The sequence below is a fragment of the Centrocercus urophasianus genome, unplaced genomic scaffold (genome assembly GCF_019232065.1).
Source record: "Centrocercus urophasianus isolate 14NV4802_14NV808 unplaced genomic scaffold, USGS_Curo_1.0 seq_11, whole genome shotgun sequence".
Classification (NCBI taxonomy): Eukaryota; Metazoa; Chordata; class Aves; order Galliformes; family Phasianidae; genus Centrocercus; species Centrocercus urophasianus.
The window spans coordinates 24,740,374-24,763,760 of NW_024884253.1; the positions used below are offsets into that span (position 1 = coordinate 24,740,374).

The following is a 23,387-nucleotide window of genomic DNA, read 5'->3' on the forward strand; positions in this document are numbered from 1 at the left end:
ACATTACGGCATGATGATAGTATCACACTATGGGCTAAGCCAGGATCCAGCGAATGTTCCAGAAGATAAGTTTTTAGGATATGGCTCCTACCTTAACTGAGTAATTTTATATAGAGAAATGTGAAAAGAAACAGGAAATAGCAGTGCCCTGTCTTTTCCAGCCTATTGCTAAAGAAGTATTCCCATCTGTTTTTCTTGTAAACTGATCAAATTCTGTTAATTGAATTCAACATATGAAAGTGAGTTGTATAGGAAAAAGTAGAATCTTCTTGAAGGCAAAAACAAACAAGATTATTGTATGTTTTCAGAGTACTCCATACCTCATTGTGGCCTTCCAGTACTTGAAGGGAGCATATAAACAGGAGGGGGAATGGCGGTTCACGTGGGTAGATAGTGATAGGACAAGGGGGAATGGTCTTAAACTGAGACAGGAAAGGTTTAGATTACTTATTAGGAGGAAGTTTTTCACACAGAGGGTGGTGACGCACTGGAACATGTTGCCCAAGGAGGTTGTGGATGCCCCATCCCTGGAGGCGTTCAAGGCCAGGCTGGATGTGGCTCTGAGCAGCCTGGTCTGGTGGTTGGGACCCTGCACATAGCAGGGGGTTGAAACTGGATGATCATTGTGGTGCTTTTCAACACAGGACATTCTATGATCCTATGATAAGACCCATTACTGTCTCAAACTTGGGCTCTAGATATTGATTCTGATACTTTTGTGTCATATATATACAACATAAGAAAAACCTTATGAATCCATGTAAGAATAGCTGTATCAAAACAGGGAAAAGTCATCTTTTAAGTAACCTATACCCTGACATACACAGTTCCAGAATCTTCTCAAGCACCTATCTTTGTTATTTCTTAAGTTGCCTTACTGAATGCTGCTAATATTAATGCATATCTCAACATGACTGTGGTAATAATTTTAGAGAGACATTTCCACTAGAAGCATAAATTCATTCTCTTTGTAAAGGCATAGTTTGTTAAAAGATGATAGGAGTTTTAAAAGCAAGAAAATAAGTTGATATAAAAAATCTGAGCTCCAGAATATTTTTTGTAAGTATGTGTAAATATGCATTAAAAAGTCCTACTGAAGTTCTCAAAATTACAGAAGACATAAATTAGCGCTTTGATTCTTGTTAATCCACAAAAACAGGGAAAAAACTGTCAAACCTTACACTACTCAGAGGAAAAGTTATGATAAATGCAAGGTGAGGTTTCTGACTACTACAGAACTAAGAAAGATGTATTACTGTCAAGATTCTTGAATCCTGAAATGAACCTGAAGACAGATACCTATGGAAAACATCTGCATGTTACATTTTGCATTGTGGGAAGGTCTGAATGGAAGTGAAACAAAGGTTCTGATGTTTGTAATATGCTACACCTAATTTAATACACAAATAAAAAACTTCAGATGATGGCTATTGATCTATACATTCACACAAACAGAGCAATCAAAACTGCCTGTTGAGGAAGCAAAGCCATCCTTGGGATTCAATCTAAGTCCATTAAATATACTGATAGTTAAGTCTAGGCTCACAGGACTCATGCGTTTTATGATGAGTGTCAGGCAGCGGGAAGAAGTCATGCAACCTTTTGTATATGCTTATGTTTTAAGAAGCACTGCTCTACTGAAAACAGTATCAGATGGAAAAAGTTCATGCCAGCTGTTTTGGGAGTGATTACATTTCAAGTGGATATGCAGCATTTAAATGACCTAAGTTTCTAAGACACCTGCTATGTTTCATGAAGAATAATCTCTTGCATAAAGTTTAAATATAAAATCCAGTCTGTGAATGCCTTGCTTCAGATTTACTTTTTGACTTAAAAAAAATCCTTGGAAGAATAATGTTACCCGAAGTTCGGAAAGTCTATACATATACCATTTTTTAAATAGGAAAGAAAAGGAAGTGGGCATACCATTAATAAAAATGGTTATATACTCGACCTGTATGGAGAGAAAACTTGAGGCAGATTTGAAATCTCTGAATCCCCTAAGGTATGTCATAAATATAGCATATAGTAAGAAGTGGTCAAAGGCAACATAGCTAAGCTAACCAGATACATGCTGTCTGGTTTGCTGCTGCACTCTTAATCTTCTTACTTAACAGAGCATTATGATATTCAATTAAGTGAATTGCTTTTAGCACATTCAGAGCCTGATAAAGATAACTAAATACCCATACTACATGAGAGAGAAATGAAATAAAGGCAGATTAATTGCTTTACTAGGGTCAGGAGGTGAACATGCACCTCCACTAGTATCAAAATATTATATTTGCTATGGTCTGCCTATTGCATCACATTAAGGAGTTGCAAACATTTCATTAATCACAGATCAACTCAATAACACATTCATTAACTATGGATGTCAACAGTTATTAACAGGTTCCCAAGGGCACTATCCTTTTAATGTCTGCTACATTCCTTTTGCATGTCTTTTTATTACAAATTAAAACCAGCAAATACATTACTTTTTTTTTTTTTTTTTTTTTTTTTTTTTTTTTTTTTTTTTCCCCCCCAAAGGAAATACACATTCTCCACTAATACATATTACTTTCACTATATTATGCTTTATGTACATCTTTATCACAGTTCAAGGAACATTTTCAATAATCAAGGAATAAATTTACTTATTCTAAAAATATATAATGAAAAATTATATGTTCATAATGAGAATATTGTTCTCAAAAAGGCTCAGTCTACAAATACACAATGATTAAGGTTTCCCACATAAGCCAATTTAATCCCCTAAAATTGCACATAAACATAACATAAATAACATAAAAGATAAATATAAGTGGTGAGCAAACGCCATGGCTAGAACAGACTGTAAAAGGAATTTCGTTAAGGCATTAATCAGAGCTAAACCTGATTAAGAATTTAATTGGCTTGATTACTGACAGCAAGAAAGCATATGTTACTACCTACTCGCAGTAAAAGACTTATAGAGGCTTCAGGACAGCTGAATGGGCAAGATGTTTAAAAGACTGAAAGGAGTGTTTTCCAGAACAAAATTATCACCTGAGCAATCAGACAGTGAAAATGAAGGCATTCCTCCACCATCCAAGCCGTTTACAGACCAGGTATAGTGTATTGTTTATAGACTCAATAATATAACCTTTTGGTTGGGGAGTATTTATATTTAAACAGATTTACTTAAGTGCATATTGATCATTATTTTGCAAAACCAAAGAAATGCCTTTATTCCTCTCTTCTTTCCCACCTCTTCTTTATGAAGAAAGACTTCCTCCTTTAGCGAATTACTTGTCAAATAGAACTATCCTAACATTGCAAACAGGGAATGAGAAGCATTATTATGATCACTTTTGTTGTGCTGATGTATTTCTCTTCACTTTGTTCCCTGCAGGCAGAAAATGTCAGTATATGTATTCTGAATAGCGGAGTGGCATACAAGTGTACATCACCCTGCTTTTCAACTGTTTTGTGAAAGATAAAGTAATTTACTAACCTTCTTTAAAATACATATTTCATTTGGCTTGCCTTTACTAATATAATTCAATTCGAAAAATACAGCAAGCCATTTTAGTCTACATTATTTTAGCAGTTCTTTGCTATAAAAATTAACTCATTATTTTCATATCAATTAATGGAATATTTTTAAAAAAGCAGAATACTCTTCCTTTTTTACCTTTGAAATATTTTATATCTGTAAGTTTTCTACCAATAACGTCAGTAAGTGTTTTGAGTGTTTGTTTTGTTTCTTTTGTTTATTTCTCTTATCTCGACATATTTACAACTTCACAAGCAAAATGATAACAATTTAGGATTAAACCAAATAGTTAGGACTGTGAAACTGGTTATTTAGTATCAGTCTAAGCTATTAATCTGAATTCAGAATTGATAAAACAATTTTTTAAAAAAGTCATTAGAAGGCTAAATATAATTAAGTGCCTTTTTAACATGTTTGCTGTAGTCTAGCATATACAACAGCTGATTTAAATTCTGTGAGTATAAATTTACATATACATAAGTTCCAAAAATTTTACCTTATCAAAAGAAACATTGATAAGTGATAATTTGAATAATTTCTTAGAACTTGCATTCTTCTGAAGCTAATAGTTTTGTACAGCCTCAACAAGAGATGCAGTTTAATCCAATTGCTACTCAAATTTCATTTCTGATTGTTATAAACATAGAAAAAACAATTTTTTGAGCAGGTAAGTCCGTATTCCCATCAACTCAAAATGGCATCATTGTATTACAGAATGGTTTGGGTTGGAAGTGGTCTTAAGGGTCATCTACTTTCAAATCCCATTCCATTAGATCAGGCTGCCTAGAGCCCCATCCAACCTTGTCTTGAACATGTCTTTGGATGGGATATCCACAGCTTCTCTGGGCAGTCTGTGCAACTGCCTTACCACTCTCAACAGGAAGAATTCCTTCTTAATGTCTAATCTAAATTTAACCTCGTTTAGTTCAAAGACATTCATCATCATTTTCCATTCTTCAGTCACAAAAGACTTTCTCAGCCATGAATATAGAGCAAACCAGTTTTTAGAAGCTGTGTAAAGTATTAGCAGTTCACAGAAAACTAAAGAAAATAGTCTTATGAAAAGAAGCTGTGAAATGATGAACTCTGGTAAGTAAAAATCCAGTGAAGACTTTAAAGCACAGGGGAAACACAGAAGTGTTGAAATTCACCAGAATTAGATGAATAATTTCTATTATTTTATAATTTCAGTGAAAAATTCTTTTGTTACATTTGTTTATCATGGTCTAATTATTTAGGAATATTTAGGAATATATTAAGAGCACAACACTTAGTGGAGGGACCAAAGCATCAGGAAAACTGATACAGAACTGCACTAAATTGAGAAAAAGTTTCTGATGGAAAATGATATAGTCCTAATACTTCTAAAGCATTTCACTTTAAAATTTCTAAGAGCTGCAGGGAAAATTCCAAAGGTAACAATGGTTCAGCTACAAAGGTCCTGGAAAGCATAAGTTCTCACTTATGAGGAAAAAAAAAAAAAGAAAAAACACAAGTGTGTGCAATTCTGGAAGGTTATTCCACATTCTGCTTCCTTACAATGCATCATATGGCATTACTCACAAAAAGAAAAAGTGATTGAATAGCTTTTGGGCCACTACGAGTATTGCTCTTCACATCAACTGCTTTTGTGTCAATAAAACATTTTCTTGAAAGAAGAAAAATCCTGAATTTGAACAGCTGAACCCTGTTGTAGGAAAGAAATATGTATCCAGATTTCCCTGGAGACATGGATTACTCTTTTCACCAGAGCGATTCCATACGTCAATGCAACACCCAAATTGTACTATTAAAATGATACTGCTAAAATAGAGGTAGACAAATGAATGAGTTAAAGATTAGCACGTTTCTGTTTGTGAAAACATATCCTCTAAAGAGAAAAAGAGACAGGTACATAACATCTGGTAACTGTAGAGCATTACACTCACACTGATATTTTAATTTTTGCAGATAAATATATTGTTTTGGGAAGAGAAGAGAAAGAAGTGCAGGAAGCCGTGAAATCCCCTGAATTCAAATAATTTTCCATGCTCTTACAGTAGCCAGTATCTTTATTGTTACTATTACTAACTAGCATGATGAACAACAGGCAAACACATTTGGTCTGGGATAGTAAATGCTCATGAGATTGATTAGCACTGTGCTATGACGTAGTACTGTGAGCGTACAAAAATCCCCGTGCACTTCTCATTCCCACCTCTCAGACCAATGTCAACACTAATTAAAAGCAAGGTATATGGCATATATTAAATTAAGGATGCAAACTAACTTGTGAGTGGCAGTACTGAACAAGCTAGCTTTGACAACATTAAAGAGGCTCTGGGACCAGCAGCAGAATTCCAGACTGCGTAACTGAGGATGTGCAGCACATGTGAAGACATCAGTTTTTGGTTTTAGCATCCAAGTCCTTTTGTGAACCTAGCTGGAAATTCTGATCCAAGAACACACATAGCACTCAGGAAAACAGCTCAGTAGGTGTTAAACTTGGTTAGCCAAATTGCTAGCAAATGCTTTAAACTCCAAATCATGCTTATCATTCTCAGCAATGACCATCTATTTTCTGCTTCTGTTTATTTTCTTAAGAGTGAAAATACAAAAAAAGATGACACACAGAAAACTGAGGCCAATAAGAAGGCAGAGCCTTCACCAAAGGAACAAGGTCAGTAAAATGTTTATGAGTTCTCCAAGATTATCTGGAAAAAAATATATGCATACTGTATACAACTGTAAAAAAATTTTTTCCCCTGAAAAGTGCTGAGGAGCTGGCCTTGTTTTTCATTTCTGGGGAAAATTAAGAACTCTGAATTCTCACAGACTTCTAGCCAGTGACTTGCTGCAGGAGTACTATTCAACTATCATAAAAAGGCAACAAACTTTTCAAGCTTTTCACAAACTCCATTGGATTGTCCACTTTTATCAGTCAATCTAACAAAACCTATTTTCTATTACTGTAAGCCTGATTTCTTCTTAGGAATTCTTAAAATAAAGACAGTTACTGGATTAAGTAAGAAAACTCCATATTTCAACGCATCATCATACATGTAAAAAAATAAAAAATAGAAAAACATTAGCCAACACAATATTCAAATCTACTGAGGAACATGAACAGCTGGTTGCTGGGAGCTATGACAGGTGGCTATAGCTATTCTGCTCCTTCATATAGCTATTTATTTATTTATTTTAATAGGCATACCTTATATCAGAGTACCATAGCTCTGAAAGAAAAAGTAAAAAATAAAATAAAATAAAATGAACACACAGAATGAATACTGCACAGCTACCAAAATTAAGTGTAAGGATGAGTAAAGCAATAACCATTCATTGCACATACCCCCTACATCTGCAGCTCCTTTTTCCATTCTCCAGTAGCAGAGGAAAGCACAGAATCTATGTTTTTTTACTAGTTCATCCTTTTTCTTTCTGAGGACAATTCAGGTCCTCTTTCTTTCCATAAATTATCTTTCTAAGCGAAGAGCGCTTCAAAAAGATCGCAGGATAACTTGTATGATTACTTCTTGCACTTTGTATAATTGTAGCTGGTGTCACAATCCCTTTCCTCATGTCATGAAACTTTAAACAAAATACATTGAATGAGAAATATGAGAAGTGATGGCACAGAAACAACTGCTTCACTAATTTAGGTAGGACAGTGTAGCAATTAGCAGTTCAGATACTTGTCTCCATGCTTTTAAAATCCACAATTCTCTGGAAGTTTAAAAGTCCTATTTTCAAACAACTAGAGGATAGCTTCTCTTTTGCATATGGGTATTAACAAGTTAGATAGACAGTGGATGTACAGTCCAAAGCACTTACACAGGCACCACACTGCATAAGGAACTCTGTCTCAGGGAAGAAAAGTGAGGCAGTTCATGCCAAGGCTGCTGCAATAAATAAAGTCTCCTGCAATACTTAGTAATCTTTGTAACAAGTCTAAAATCCCATAGTCAGCTGCTAAAAAAAGAAAATAAATAATATCTGTGGACAAGCAAATGACAAGAGACTAGACACAGCACTTTGTGACGTATGTATGTTTTTGGACAGAATTTTCAAAAGTACAGCCACAGCTCAGCCAAAACTATTTAAAAGACACCAGTTAAGGTGAGGAATTAAAACTAGACAGAGAAAAGGTTTTATGAGATCTCTAAGTAGTTTCTCTGGTTTAATCAGCATGAAGGAGATCAGTAAAACCTCTAATCACAAGCTCTTTGTGCAGCTCCACCATCCTGAAATACAAACCAACATCCTGAGGAGAGCTCATCTTCACCCCCTTCTTTTCACATGCCCAAAAGCAGCCACCACCTTCTCCCTTTCTCCAAGCACTTCAAAACATAGCGTGATGTCCCCTGCACTCAGGAGGCATAAGTGGTTGAAACTTGGCCATTTACATTCTCAGCAGAATATCTTACTTTTGGCTTCATTGCTGGCTGCTCATTGCCTCCTCTTCAGTTGCCTGTTCTCACTAATTGCTTTGTGATAGCTCCTGCATAATTAGCTCATTCTGTAACTAACTGTGCTAAGTGGATTTATTTCATAATGGATTCATTTTTTAATTTTTCCTTTACTTTATGTACTCAACAAAATATTATTCAAAAACTTAGAGATTATCTATGATATTGAATCCAAGCACTATAATTTTTTTCATACTTATCACCTTCCATAACTGACTGGCTATACAAATGCTTCACCTGTTTTACACACTGTTTTTCAATATCTCTGCTGATGGTTACACTATTTAGAATGTCATGTACAGTCTCCACCTGCTAGCATGTCTGTTTTATCATCCTCCATAGTCCTGATAACAACCATATGATTCTTCCCAATCCGTTCTTTTTCTTTCCCTATCTCTAAGCTCTTCTTATCATCACACATAAAGCTCTTCTAGAGTCTGTTCTCCTTTCATTTACCTTTTCACTTTTCCCACTGTAGAAACTGTTTTACTCAATTCTAATACTCTGTCTTTCAGCCTCCCTACCTCTACTAAAATAGCAGGTCTCTCAAAGATTTTTTCCAGATTCATAGCCATATTTACGAAGTTTTCACTAAAGCCCAAGTCATCATACCCTTATTCTTGACAGAGCCTGAGTGAGAAAGCCAGTCTAAAGCTATCATAGATATTTCTATATATGACTTAATTGCACATCTGGATCAGAAAATAGACATAGCATCCTATTTAGGAGACTATCATGCGGATTTTCAAAGATATTTAGCCAGAGATGCTTTGGAAAGTACGTATAAAATGTCATATACCAACTTTAAAGTGAAATGCAAGTGCCATGCTATAGTGTAAATAAGAATTTGATACTTTTGTTAGACTCAGAAAATCTATATTCCAGGTGAGAAGCCCAGGTAGAATCAAAAATGAATAAATTAGTACAAATTTAATTGCCATCTCTGAATGCCTAGCACCTACAAGTCAGGACAGCTCTAAAGGAATTTTAATCTGTTCCAGATTCTCGTCCCAAAAGTGCACTTAGATACTCAACGAATATTCACTTTCCCACTAAAAAAGGGGAAGATCTCTTTGAGAGCAGCAGTGCAGAGAAGGATTTGGGGTGTTGGTAGACGAGAAGTTGGACATGAGCCAGCTGTGTGTGTTTCCAGCTTAGAGGGCCAACTGTGTTCTGGGTTGCATTAAAAAAGGGGTGGCCAGCAGGGAGAGGGAGGTGATCGTTCCCCTCAACTCAGCTCTTGTGAGGGCCCATTTGGAGTACTGCACCCGCACCTGGGGCCCCCAGTACAGGAAGGATGTGGAGCTCTTGGAATGGGACAAGAGGAGGGCCACTAAGATGATCAGAGGGCTAGAGCACCTCTACTATGAGGAAAGGTGATGAGAACTGGACTTGCTTAGTTTGGAGAAGGTTCCAGGGAGACCTCATTGTGGCCTTTCAGTACTTGAAGGGAGCATATAAACAGGAGGGGGAATGGCTGTTTACCAGGGTGGATAGTGATAGGACAAGGGGGAATGATTTTAAACTAAGACAGGGAAGGTTTAGATTACATATTAGGAGGAAGTTTTTCACAGAGGGTGGTAACACACTGGAACATGTTGCCCAAGGAGGTTGTGGATGCCCCATCCCTGAAGGCATTCAAGGCCAGGCTGGATGTGGCTCTGGGCAGCCTGGTCTGGTGGTTGGGACCCTGCACATAGCAGGGGGTTGAAACTGGATGATCACTGTGGTGCTTTTCAACCCAGACAATTGTATGATTCTATAATTCTATGATAAATGTTTGGCTAAACAAATAAAAATAGCAGAAGATGCTGATAGCTGCCACTTTTTGTACGTTAGCCTAGATGTTATGGAGACTCTTTCCTAATAAAGCAGTTCAAAATTAAATTTCTCATATTCCAGTACCCTAAATTCCCACATAAATCTGGACTAGAGGGATGAGGATAGAAATTTAATAACCTTCCTAATCGCTGGGCCACAGTGCAGAAATGAACTCAAAACCTGTGAAGACTGAGAAGTCAGTACAACACAGAGGCTGGATCTAACCTAGGAGTTACTTGAAATACTCACCTAACATTGTAGGAGGGAAGAACTGTGATTTCAGGAAATATTTACATCAAAACATTTTTCAGGAGCTAAAATCCATTCTTGGCCTGGTATGAATTATGGCTCTTAAGCTATTTTATAAAACCTGGACCCTAGAACATCAAAATCCGGGGTATTTCAAAAAACAAAGATTAAATACATTTTGACATAACACACTGCAGCTCAATAAGCCAAACCTGCCAATGTAAATGCTTCTATGGAATAATCTTATTCCTTGTCTTCTGGTCGTTTATACTCTTCACTGGCACACTATCAACCGACAACAATTATTCTGATAGAATGTATTTTTTCAAGATTATCCAGAACTTGAATATGTTTAATCAGCTTGCTTCCATTCCTGCTGATGTGAAACTTTTTAATTCCTTTCAGATATCCATTTTTAATGCGAATGACAGGGCTAAAAGCTGGGAAAACAAACTCAGCTTCTTTAAATGATCTTTCTTTTTGCTGTTAGTAACATGCAAAATAAGCTTTTAGAATATAATAGTTAGCCATTGAAGATGAGATTTCTATTAGAAGTTACTGAAAAACCTCTTACTGTTTTGCTTCAAGACCACCAGTTTCTGAACCATTTTATCTTGCACAGAGCGTTCGTTCCAAAAGTTCTGCTTGGAAAATTACATATATTTTGTAATGCCAGTAATGAATTTTATCTCTTTCTTCCATAGGTTTCCCTTCTATTTAAGTTTCTAGGCATTTTGATTACCCTACAGCTACATTTTTCGAGTATTCATGGACGTAGATCCACTTCTGAGAGCCAGGGACAATCAGGCAAATTACTATGAAAAAATTAACCCAGGAATTTTGTAGATCAGTTCTCCCATTTCCCACTCTACTACTTCAAATACAAAGCCATTCTTTATGCCTGCTATTTAAGAAAATCTTCTCTATATATGATAACATTTAAAAGCATTTCTGAGACTTCTAACTATAGTAATGTTTTCAAAAAATGAAAGGACAAAAATTACTGATTTTAACTGCCCAGAATTTTGTTTCTAAGGAATATGTCACAAAGATAGTAAAAAAGCAGACTGCTCTACCATTATCCATGAGGTTAGAGGCTCCTGTTAGCCTCTAGCCATGTCTTTATGCAATGTTTCAAACAATGACTAACCTCAACTATTTCCATGTGTTATTAAAACTGCCAATATTGTTCCTTGTCTGTTAAGTAAAGTAGTCTTATCACATGAATACAGATACCAAATCATGTAAGGTTTTCAAGCAGACATTAAATTCAAAGATCAAAGATAAAAGAATTTCAGGGCTTTTTCCTTTAGCGACAATGTCAAAGATACTTTAAACAAAGAATGACAACATTAAGACTCATAATAAGCATCAGAAATATGCACTAATGTTGTGAGTGTATTACATATATAGCATGACAGCTAAGCCTATAGCATGTAGTGTGTCGTAAACATCAATATATTTTAAAATACCCATATATTTGTTAAAATCACTAAAATTTATTCATAGAAGATTCTAAATGAAAATGTATTTAATTAATACAAAGTTGCCTTCTTTCCCATCCTTCAGCCTCCTGCTGCTGTTTGCATGGGAAGAGTGGGTCTCAAATAGAAGTAAATAGCATGCTTGTTCAGGCAATCTGCTCAGCTCCTCTGTCCCCATATTAGTCTTAGGAAGGAATTAGAGGAAGGAATTTTCTCAGCAAGCCTGGAGAGTCTGTAATTTCCCTTTGTAGGTCTGCGCACTTTGAAGAACTACAAGAGTAGGGCTGAGAACTAGACAAAATGACAAATTAGCATACAGTGATTGACTATGTACTTCTGAATGCTAAATGTTTACTGTTTAAGGAAATAATCTACTGTTTGAAGGATTGTTATAACCCTCATGACCACAAGCTGACATATATCTGTGGGTTTTAGAGTCCTTTGTTCTCATTGTTATTGTCCGAAGAGAAGTCTGCAACTCTTCCCTGGGGCTTGGCTCATAACAGATTTTTGATTGCACAAATACTTAAGTATGCTCAAGACTAAACGATCTAGAAGAGCCAAAAATGATTATAGTGAGAGTAATGTGTCCCGGCACTGGCAAATCTCCCTGTGCCCCTGTGGAAAAAGACGTGTGTGAGTTTGGAAGTAAAAATCAAATTAATTTGGAAAAACTGTAAAGACGCACTATCCAAAGCAGTGATGTGAAAATGTGAATGTAAAAACTGCTTTGTAAAAGCAAGAACAAGGGAGCTGTGCAACCTGGTCTAGTGGTTGGCAACCCTGCCCATGGCAGGGGGTTGGAACTAAATGACCGTTATGGTCCCTTCCAACCTAAGCCATTCTGTGATTCTATGACATCAATGGGCTTCATGCTTGCCCTCCTTAATTCTCATCACAGTGGCAGCTTTAGCTACCTGTATTCCACTGTTACAGGAAATAAATAAAACAAAATCAACCCCCTTTCCAAATTAGGCCTGGATCCATCTGTTTTGAAAACTTCTTTATATTTTTGCACCTTGGCATAATTCTGCCTTCTTTTGCATTCTCATTACTTCTTTACCATGTTCAAATTTATGGAAAGCCAATAGAAGGTTTATTGGCTGTTCCACAAGCCTTAACATCTATTTGATGGATTGTCATCTATTTTAGAAAGCAACTCTTGTGCTCTGAATGTTCTCTAAAATGACTAACACATTGTTCCTTAAAGGCATTCCCTTGGAACTGGTTAGAAGTCAGAGGGGTATGATTTAGATTCTCTAAGCATTGAAGAGTATCTAGGGTATTTTAAATGTGACTACACAGACAACACTCCCACCTTCACACAGAAAGAAGCAACTAAAACTTGACATACAGCTGGCAGTGTTGCCAGGCCCTGATATACTAATCCTAATGCAAACAAGCTTTGTGCTTGTACTGGAAATTTATGAACTTTAAAAATTTGTGGAAGTTTGGAATATTCATCTATTACAATGCTTTATATCAGTCCAAGTGCAGATAGCATTTAATGATCTGTGTAGGCTGAGACCTCAGACTGAGTATCCTCAGAGTATTTAGCAGGCTGAGAAGCCATTATCTTTCTGAACTGGGATGCTTGTACACAAGAATCTTACATTTTGTTCCTTGGTGGTCTTCCTGTACAGCCTAAGTGTTGCAATGCAGACAGATTGTTTCATCCAAGAGCCTATTATTCTGTGTAGTGTGTCTACACCAGTACTATTTTTCAAAAGAACGCCCTTCTGAAGTCAATCATCTCTTTCTTGTTCCCCAGTACACTTTAGTTTTTCACCAAAAAGAATTCTAGGACTGTGTGACTGGTTTCCTTTAGAGTAAAGGGTGGCAAGGTCCTGGTAGAGACTGCCCAGAGAGGTTGTCGACGCCCCACCCCTGGTGGCATTCAAGGCCAGGTTGGATGGGGCTCTGGGCAGCCTGAGCTGATTGGGAGCAGCCCTGGCCACGGCAGGTGGTTGGAAGTGGATGATGTCTAAGATCTCTTCCAACTCAAGCTATTCTGTGATTCTGTGATGAAAATAAACCAGAAGAAGCACTTCACGAGTATACCTATTTAACTTGAGCTGCTGATAGTCACTCAGTTCTGAGGATCACAGTAGACCCAATGTGACATACAACTTCAAACATACTGTGGATGCCAGGTCTACAGCATCATTACAGTGTATTAATTTTTCCTATTCTTGTCTAATATAGGTGTATTCAGAGGCAGGTGCTATGATAAGGAAAATTCCCAAGGAGACAGAGGAATGCTGAGATTAGTCTTCCTGTCACTTATGAATTCATGGGCTTTTTTCTTTTTTCGAAAAACTGGGAAACTAAAATTGCTAAATTTCAGAAGGGAGCAGAAACAGTGGATAGAGAGGAAAATTCTTGCTTTTTCCTCTCATTTTCTACATCATGTTATGTTGACCACAAAACCACAGGAGGCTTATGTGCCAAGGAAAGCACAGAGCCAATAGTATCATTTGTAGACATCCTCTGGGATCAACAGAATTTTAACAGGTTAAGAAGAATTTAATAGGTTCCTTTCTGAATCAGTAACGAGACACAAATTAGTCGGTTAAAAATACATCACAAAATGTCTCTATTTTCTCAAACTAGGACTATTCCTAGGTTTTCTTATGTATTTCTTATTCCTTGGAGAAATACATTTTATTTCATTATGAAAATATATTCACTGCATTAGAAGCCTGAATCCATTTTAAAATACTTCTCTTGGCATACATTTGTATATATCTTAAAAGTCTTTTTTTACTAGAACTCAAAGAGAAATATTTGAACTGTGTAATTAAATGGCAGAGGATTCCTCTGTCCCATCTTGAACCTTCCCAGTGACAGTAACAGCAGCAGCCCTCTGCTGGACTTACCTCCCTGTACATGGTCTATTTTTTCCTCAATAATCCCCAGGTGGACCCTTCAGGCAAGAGAAAATATTCGGCAGCATAGATTTCCAATAGAATTTTCCTCAAGATGGTACTGTGATACTAACTGCTGCAGATAGGAAACAATAATCTTCATTTCTATTAGGTGGGCACGATATCATTATCAATTCGAGCTATAAATCCTATTGAATGTCAGAGTTTTAAATGGAATTCCCCTCAAAAATCTTCCCAGCTTACTGCTGATAAGTAAGACAAATCCTGCAGGTTGTTTCTTCACACTTCATATTGCTACATTTCTCCCAAAGACTATTAGAAAATTAAACCCTAAGCTTGCTAAGGCAAAAACAACCAGCATGTAAGGGAACATGGCTTTCTTTGCCTTCCCTACAGTTCTCTGTCTGACTCTGGCTTGAGTATTTCTTGCATTTTCTTACTCCACGCTGGATCTTTGATCCTGGTTGAAACACTAATTCCTTTAAGAGTAGCAGTCCCACCGGGCATCCTCACTTCCTAACCTAATTACTAAGAAAAGAATTCTCTCTATAAATGCCTGACTGGTTCTGTAAACAGTTGTTCATCCTGTAAAATCTGAAACTCAGCTCAAGAAACATCATGTCTGTTCTGAAGAGATGCATGGAAAAAAACTTACCCCAGACCTGAATAGATGGTGGGATAGGGGTAGTTTGGGTTATCTGGATTATCTAACAAACTGACCCATTCTCCTTCACTGAATTTTGTTTCAGTGCCTTTGAAGCAATCACCTTCCAGCTGGGCAGCTTAACAGTTTATTGCTGTGACTGCTCATATCCCTCTGAAATGAATAACTGCCTAAATAAGGAGATTAGCTATCAGAAAATTAGTCTTATGTTATCTATCAAAAATAGTGAAGGTTTTACTTCCTTTGAGCTGTCTTGAATTTAAAATACTACATACACAACAGGGTCCTCATTTATTTGCTACGATATCTTCATGCCAATCTTTTTCCTCCTTAATCACATTACTTAAAATATTTATGAAGGCTGGGTTTATTACTCCTTTATGCAAAGTGGCAGACTGATGACAGCTTTCAAATTATTTTTCACCATGAACATTTAAAATAAAAAAATAAGACTGACTGGAAGAATTACATAAGTTCTCTTAAGTGGCAAGAGAATATACCATTTGCATACAGGAAAGTGAAAGAAACTTCTTACTAAATTTCTTTTTAAAATTTCTTGTAATAAAAACCAAGTAGACTAGCCAAGGTTGTACATACTCTCATCCGTAATGATGCATTTTAATCATAATTTACTCATCAACAAACGGGGCTATCATGGCAGCTGAAGCAACAAGAGATACAATGCAGTTCAAACACTGGGACATAAATAATGTCATCAGCATTTGCTATGGCTAAGCAAATATACTGCTTTTTATTTTTCGTCCTGTATTTCATGAGGTATATCTCAGCAGACCTATCTGTCCTCAATTTTTTAAATATGTACACACTATAATTCTACTATACTGCACATGTTCTTGTTGCTGTGTATTGATCATTGTTGAGCTACTTACACAGACATTTAGATTAAGAATCACAGTAAGTTTCATATTCTAAAAGATACTCTCGGCATAAACATGTTCTGTTCAACTCACAATTAAATGGATTTATGCTGAAAATCATTCAAAAGACAGGTGTCAGAGTCAGTGTCACAACCACTGAAGAGTTAATGGAAGCCATGTTCTGATTCCTCTAAAACTGCTGACATAATTCTTTAAAAACTGGTATTTAGAAACTAAAATTTATTTCCAAATGCAGAGGGAGTTCCAGAAAAACCAGCCAAGTCTTCACAAACTTCACAAACTGAAAAATCAACCGAACCAGCTAAGGCAACTCAGCAAGAGCAGCATCAGCTCAATAATGGGAAGGAAGATGCCAAGTGAGTAAAATCAATTTAAAAAAAAAATCAAGTTTTTTTTGATTGTACATTTCTGTATGCAGTGTATTTCAGTTCTTAGGAATTTCTCCAGTACCGTAAGGATCTGAAAAGCATTATTTCAGTTCTAAGGCAACCACACATACAAAGTATTCATTTAGTATGTGCTTTTGATAGATTCATACCTCATTCTAACTTGCAGGAAAAAGGAAAAGGATTTCTTTAATACCCATACAAAATAAGTCTAGTAATTGTGATAATTATAATTATTATTATTATTCTACCTTAGCAAAGGTGTAAGCCCAAGGTTCCTGCTGTGAATATCTGGAAAGTTTGTCACATCATCCTGGCTTGAATGATTTTACCCTGTACGTATTTTTGTACTGTTGTACATTTTTTTTTTTTTTTTGTGCATACTGTTATACTCTTAAATCACCACTAGAACATGCAGTGAAGCTATATAAATATAAATCTATGTGCAGAATTTGAGGTGAATGGAAATGATAATGGAAATGATATTAATGGAAAAAGTTTCACCTTATCTTCATTTACTGCAGCTTTCAATTTTTTTAAATGTATCTCTGCAGGCTCAGATATGTAGATTAAGGAAGAATAAAGGTAGTAGCCATGTTTGAAGCAGCATGCTTTACAGTTAGGTCAGGTCTGTATTTCTCCATACAGTACTTCAGAGTGAAGTGAAAAACTTCCACATAGTTCAAATTTTAAAATCCTTAGGCTTGGGTAATATTGCTTTATGAGCATTCATACTAATGCAACTAACTTATCTGAAGTCAATAGGACTATTTATGACAGTTTGCAGGGTTGTGCACCAGTTGTGTCCTTCTTCCAGTTCATCTACATTAGAATAGACTTTTACTCATGATGCAACACAGCCTGTGTTATCTATTAATAGGGAAGAAGTTTGCTGAGTCTCCTCTGAAAGAGCAAAATGATTTTTTCTCTTGTTAAGTAAATGATAACTTTGACAAAGGCAGCATTTATTCCTGAAAACTCCCACATAAACTCTTTGTCCACAAGAAAAAAATTTGCTTTCCCTCTGGACATATACTCATTTTTCAAATATAAAAGTACACTGCAATGGACATTAATATACAGCAGAAAGACATAGCTCTGATTTTCCTACAGCTGTCTCAACACTATTCTGAAAGCATAGACACACAGACGGCTACCAAGGCGCTGAACTGCAGCAGAGACTGAAACTTTCAGTGTCTGTTTGCTATTGGCTTAGATAGGATTCCACACAAGTCTGCCTCTCTGCCAATGCGTCGTTTCCTCCCTCCACCTCTAATGACAACATAACAGAATAATAGTCCATTTCCATGAATAGCTATTTGCTGAGCAATAATAATTTCTAGGAAGGAGGGCTAAGAGTATGCTGTCTCTTCACAGCAAGAAATGAGGGAACAGAACAACACTCAGAATCTAATTTGCACTCTAGTAGAGGACACTGATATCTTATTGACAAGGAATTAGCATAAAACTTAGTTGCAGTCTTCATATTATACCAAGATTTCTTTCTACTGGGGAGGGTTTGTAAAAACATGTGTGCATGTACATAGCCATACAATTTTTTTGAAATGAGGCACAAGCATTTCAGGCAAGATACTCCACAGCATGTAAGCAAATGTGGCACATCCTCAGGAAACAGCAAGGACTGCTCTTGCCTTGGAAGCAGGGAGCTGCCTGAAGGTCCCTGGGCAGAGGTCAGCCCTGGTTGAACTCCTGCAGTGCTTCTCCCCACTGTCACCAAAGGTAGGGCCAGCCTTCAGTGGCATTGCTTTAGATCTGGCCCTGAGCATAGCAGTCACACTTCCAGGAGGGGATAATATGCTTACTCGCATAATCATTTCTTATTTCTGTACTTTTTATTTTAAAATACTTTTTTTTTCCTAACCTGAAAGATGACCTTGTTCCTTTACCACGTAGTTGAAGAAAGTTACCACCTTTGCAGATTCCAGGTTCTGCCAGTCTCAGTTCATATTGATGATTAAAGGAGGATGCAGCCCTTCCCTCGGTCCCATCTTCTCATCCTTTGTTTTACACTTGCTCAACCAGGTGGCTGCTGAATCAGCTAGATCCAGCTGGAAACATTCACTTGTCATATGGTTTCCTACAAACATGAAGACACCACAGAAAGGTACAACAAGGACGAAATGAAGTTGGCAAAATTAGAAGAATCAGACAAGTATTTCATGAGATTGGCACCCTGAGAATAATGGGCTCTAGCAAATAGAACAGACAAGACAATCTGATGGTTTCTCTTGGTCTTAAAATGCAAAAAAATTTCAAATACTTTGAAAGAGGCATCAGCAAAGTTACTGCTCTGCAGTGAAATAAACCCAGAAATACACTTCATCAATCACAAAGCTGAAGGAATGTCTTAGTTATGAGTAGAATAATTATGCTGACTTCGGTTCTAGTTAAAACAGTTGCAGTTCACTCAAAAAAATCCCAAACCCTAAGGTCTCCAGACCACCTTGCTCTGCAAGAAGAGTGGTACAGTCATTTGTACACAAGAGAAGACACCATCATTTGCTTTTCGATGGTATTGTTTGGAACCCAAAATCTAATGAGCAATTTTGGGAAGAAATAATTACAAATGTGACACAGGAGAGACAAATGCAAGACTTTGATATGATCCTACACTGAAGGGTGGCAATCAGCATAGTGCTTGGCACATGTGACAGTTGGTTAAGACAGCTGTAAAGAGTTGTGGCATAGAGGTGAGTAGAGGTGAGACAGATATATAAGGAAGAATTAACAGCGGATGTCTGGCCCCAAGGAGTGAGAGTAAGAAACTGAAGCAGCCTAGAATACATAAAGGATGAAAGAATGATACATGAAACAATCAACTGAAAGCATAGCAGAGAAAAATGGAGGGATAAAGAAGCCTTCAATAGCCACTTCTCTCTTCTGTGTATTTTAAAAGCCTTTAAGCCTGGATAAAGTTGTAAGAGTGTTTCGTCTTTCCAGATTACCAAGATGATTACACTGTACTATTTATACTAAGGCAGAACACGGAAACCCCAGTCAAGGATGGTGAACTCTGCTCTGTAAAATGCTGTGTAAAATGACATTCGATACTTGCAGGCCACATATCCAAGAGTATATGATGAAAAAAATATAGTAGGTAACCAGGACTTCAGATGCTTTCACATTTCACCTGAAAATGCTCTGTCTAGAAAAGAACAAAAAATTGAATCTGATATGCTGCCTACAGAATCTAGCTACCATTAACAAAACATATTCAAATAAAATGCACTAAACAAATTTTAATGCAATATAATTATTAAATAAAATATGCTTAATATTCTCACACAATGTTCTGCTTTTGCAAATTCAGAAACCTAGCCTTCAATATTTTCCAGGAGAGATCTTGTACTGCAAACTGTCATGAGAGCAAGTGCTCAGGAAAACTGAATTGCATTCACATTTTTCCTTTTGCCTTTTTCATAGCTACATACCATTACCTAGTAGGTTATGCCAGCCTTTCTAAAGCCTGTAAAGGAGATGCTTTTTCCTCTCTAATTTGGCTAATAGCAAAAAAAAAAAAAAAAAAAGATAACAAAACAAACAGAGATTAAGAGGCAATTTGCTATGTGGTGCATAACCAGGTTAATAAAGAGAACTCCTACCGGTAGCCTGTTCTTACTGAGGAATGTACTTCATTTAGCTCAATTACCTCAACCAAGAAAATTAGAGTGCTTATTAGTGCTTGCCATCCACTAGTTGCTACACATCGATTCACCATGCAGACATATCCTAGAGAAATGATGCTGAATCACAAGAACAGAATCTTAGTACCTCAGTGAAACAGGTCGATATCAACTCTCTACAGTTTCCAAAAATCACAGTTTACTCTTACCATACTAGGAACCTGAAAATATTGCAATCGTGGCTCTAAATTCTAACTGACTTGCAAGAAAGTAAAACAAGTTCAACACTGAGCAATTCTGAAAAATCCCATTTTAAATAGAGTTGCAAACATATTTTCTGAAGAGAAATGCCAGCAGTACATAAAATTGCAGACAGATGTAACACACTTTGTACATTTTGTAAAATCAGAATTCTTTTCTTAAATCTCATATTTTATTCTGCTTATCTGTCACAGCTCACAGCTTTTGCTGCCTGCACTGGAGTTTCTGCACTGGATAAATAGAGAACCCAAAAAAATAAGTAACAATGTGTTGGTGGACCAAACTGGATTAAATTTGTTGAAAACATAGGTGAGGTGTATGTTCCTAAACCCTTTAAATTCTGTTCTGTTCTGCAGTTGCCAATGCTATCTAATGTGGTTCACACTGTAGGACAGTCAAGTAGGTAGCCTGCAGTTGGAAAAGTCATGAATTTAGAAGTTTTTAAGTTTTTTCTTGAATATGAAATAGAAAGTGTAAAAGGACGAGAATGTCCTACACAGAATGAAAGAGCACTATTGTGCTCTTTTTTCTTCCTCATGTTATTTTAAATTATATATTCACCATGTTCATAAATATCTACTTCTCATTGCATAATCAGTAAAATTTCTTAGTTTAGAATGTGTAGGAAAACAAGGTTATGACTTGTTACTTTGTCAGTGATTTACTTCCTTAATTAAAAGCATTTTGAGTAAATCTTCTCTGGACCAAACACTTTTCAAATTAAGAAGATACCTTTTGGTGAAAGAAGAAATGATAATTTATTTAAAACGTTATCTTGGTTATTAAATATTTGCATAATTCTGGTGTGGGGGAAGCAAAGCAATGAGCATCACAACAGGTGCACTAGTACATGTAATATGTATGCAACACACAATAGCAAGGACATTAGTGTCTTTATTTACAAAACTAAGAGATGTATAAAACTAAAACCCACCATAATACTTGCTATAATATAATATATAATAAAATATAATAGAGTAATACTGTCACTTAATTTACGACAAGTGTAAGTATTCATGTTTATAATTAGTCTTGCCCAATATTTTTCATTAAAATTCTCTGTATCCAATTATTTGCTCATTTTCCAAATATTAGACTTCAACACGAAGTCATCCCATGTTGTGGAGCACAAGAGAAGAACAGGTAGAGACAGGGGGATCTGATGAGAAGTCTAAGTAGTCTGGCAGTCCAGCCTTATTTCATTCCCTACTTTTGTCTAAACTAATAATAATAATAATAGAAAAAGAAAATATCAACGTTAGATAGATAGATAGATAGATAGATAGATAGATAGATAAATAGATAAAAAGGGGGATTTCTTATCCCATATTCACAGTCGTTAGAAAAATTTTGTTGAGAAAAACTCTTATGAAGAGGTTAGTGAAGCACTGAAATAGATACTTTAGGAAGACTATGGAATAGCCATCACTAGAAATATTTTTTAAAAGTTTAAACAAGCACCAGTCCAGAATGGTGTAGATGTATTTCATCCTTTTTTGAGTGATGGGAGATAGGATTTTAGCACGTCCCAAAGTTCTCTCCAGTCCTACACACAATCACAGAATCACAGAATGGCCTGGGTTCGGAGGGACCTCAAGGATCATCAAGATTCACCCCCCACCCGCCACGGGCAGGGGCACCAACCTCCCCATTTAATACTAGACCAGACCGCCCTGGGCCCCATCCAATCTGGCCTTGAACACCTCTAGGGATTGGGCAAAAATATATTAAATATAAAAAAATATTAAATATTATATATATATAATATTATATTATACGACATATATATATTCTACAATTTGAATGAATTCAGGTGGGAAATCAAAGTGTCAACTGAAAATAAAGCTTTTCATTTGGGAAATTTTATTGCAACCTTTTTTAAAATCACACTTTGAAACATTGCAGTGTTTTAGCTTTTTATTCCCCTATAGTTATTAAAAATTAAAGAGTAGAAAGTTTAATGAAGGATTTGCGCTGTGCTCATCAACTCTATACAACGCTTATGTGTATGTGCTAAAAAATATCTTTAAACATTCCTGGTAAGAGACAGATACCTCAAACAGAGAATTAATCACAAATAAGAATGCCCCAATGGCACAACAGCCTTGTTTATTCCCATATGGTGCTTTCCTATAATGTTTTGTTGTTGTTCTAGAATGATTAGTGACAGACATGATTCTGCCTCTATTTTTTAAGTCATGGTAAATATCCAGTGCAATCAAGCAACTTTATATCACTACTGACATTAAAGAAAGGTGATTATTAAAAGTTAATTGGTACTTTCAACACATATCCTACTTTGCTTTGCACATATCATACTGTAAAATTGCTTATTAAAATAAAAATCTTATTCATGTTTTAGTCTGGTACCTCAGATGGAATGTCATATGTTTGGCATTGAGGCAGCTTTCTCCCTGGAGAGTTCCTTAAAGAAGATTAGAGGATTCACAGCCTGTTGTGATTGAATAACTAAGAGGATTGTCAAAGAAGCTAGTATGACAAACCTTTGAACTAAACAGGAGGAATGGCATGCAGCCTAGGTGATTAGATTTTTATCAGTGCTGCATGAGGAAGTTTGTTTGGAGCCCAATGTCAGTAGATAACTCAGAAAGACAGTGAACGTTGTTTCTTCTTTGTCCATTATGCTGCAAGAATAAAACATGAGATATGCAAAATGAAATATCTTTATATTTTGTTTCAAAACACTTGCTTAGGGCCAACACAGGCATAATTTCTTTACACACTCTGAACAAAGGAATGTCATCAATTCCAGTGTGTAGTTTAATTTACATGGTGTTCACTTAAAGCTTAGTAATGTATATGGTCTATTCTTGAACGTATATATAATCAAAAGTACTCACCCAAGTATTGCATTGTTATCTTTAAATTAATCAAATATATAAAAAAATTGTATAGGAAAAGTAACATCAACTTTAATTCAAATTGTATTGTGAAGCAAGCACAGCCCTAAAATAGAATGAAAATAAAAAATTATTTTTTCCTTTCTTAGTGCAAAGAAAATTTAACGTACTGCCAGTGTTAAAAAACATGCAGCAAACAGGAAAAGACGCGATCTCTTGGATTACTAAAGTTGGGTGTCACTCAGCCACTTTTCCTCTTAAA

General features: G+C 36.1%; 1 protein-coding gene across 1 annotated transcript in view; it reads left to right on the forward strand.

Annotated features, from left to right (window-relative positions):
* Nucleotides 1–2,984: 2,984 nt before the first annotated feature.
* The window catches only part of CNGB3 (cyclic nucleotide gated channel subunit beta 3), a 56,579-nt gene continuing 36,176 nt past the window's right edge, over nt 2,985–23,387 (forward strand). The window contains exons 1-3 of the mRNA XM_042834651.1: nt 2,985–3,092; nt 6,104–6,179; nt 16,209–16,329. Of these exons, the coding sequence (XP_042690585.1) occupies nt 2,985–3,092; nt 6,104–6,179; nt 16,209–16,329 (305 nt within the window). The remainder of the gene's footprint in view (nt 3,093–6,103; nt 6,180–16,208; nt 16,330–23,387) is intronic.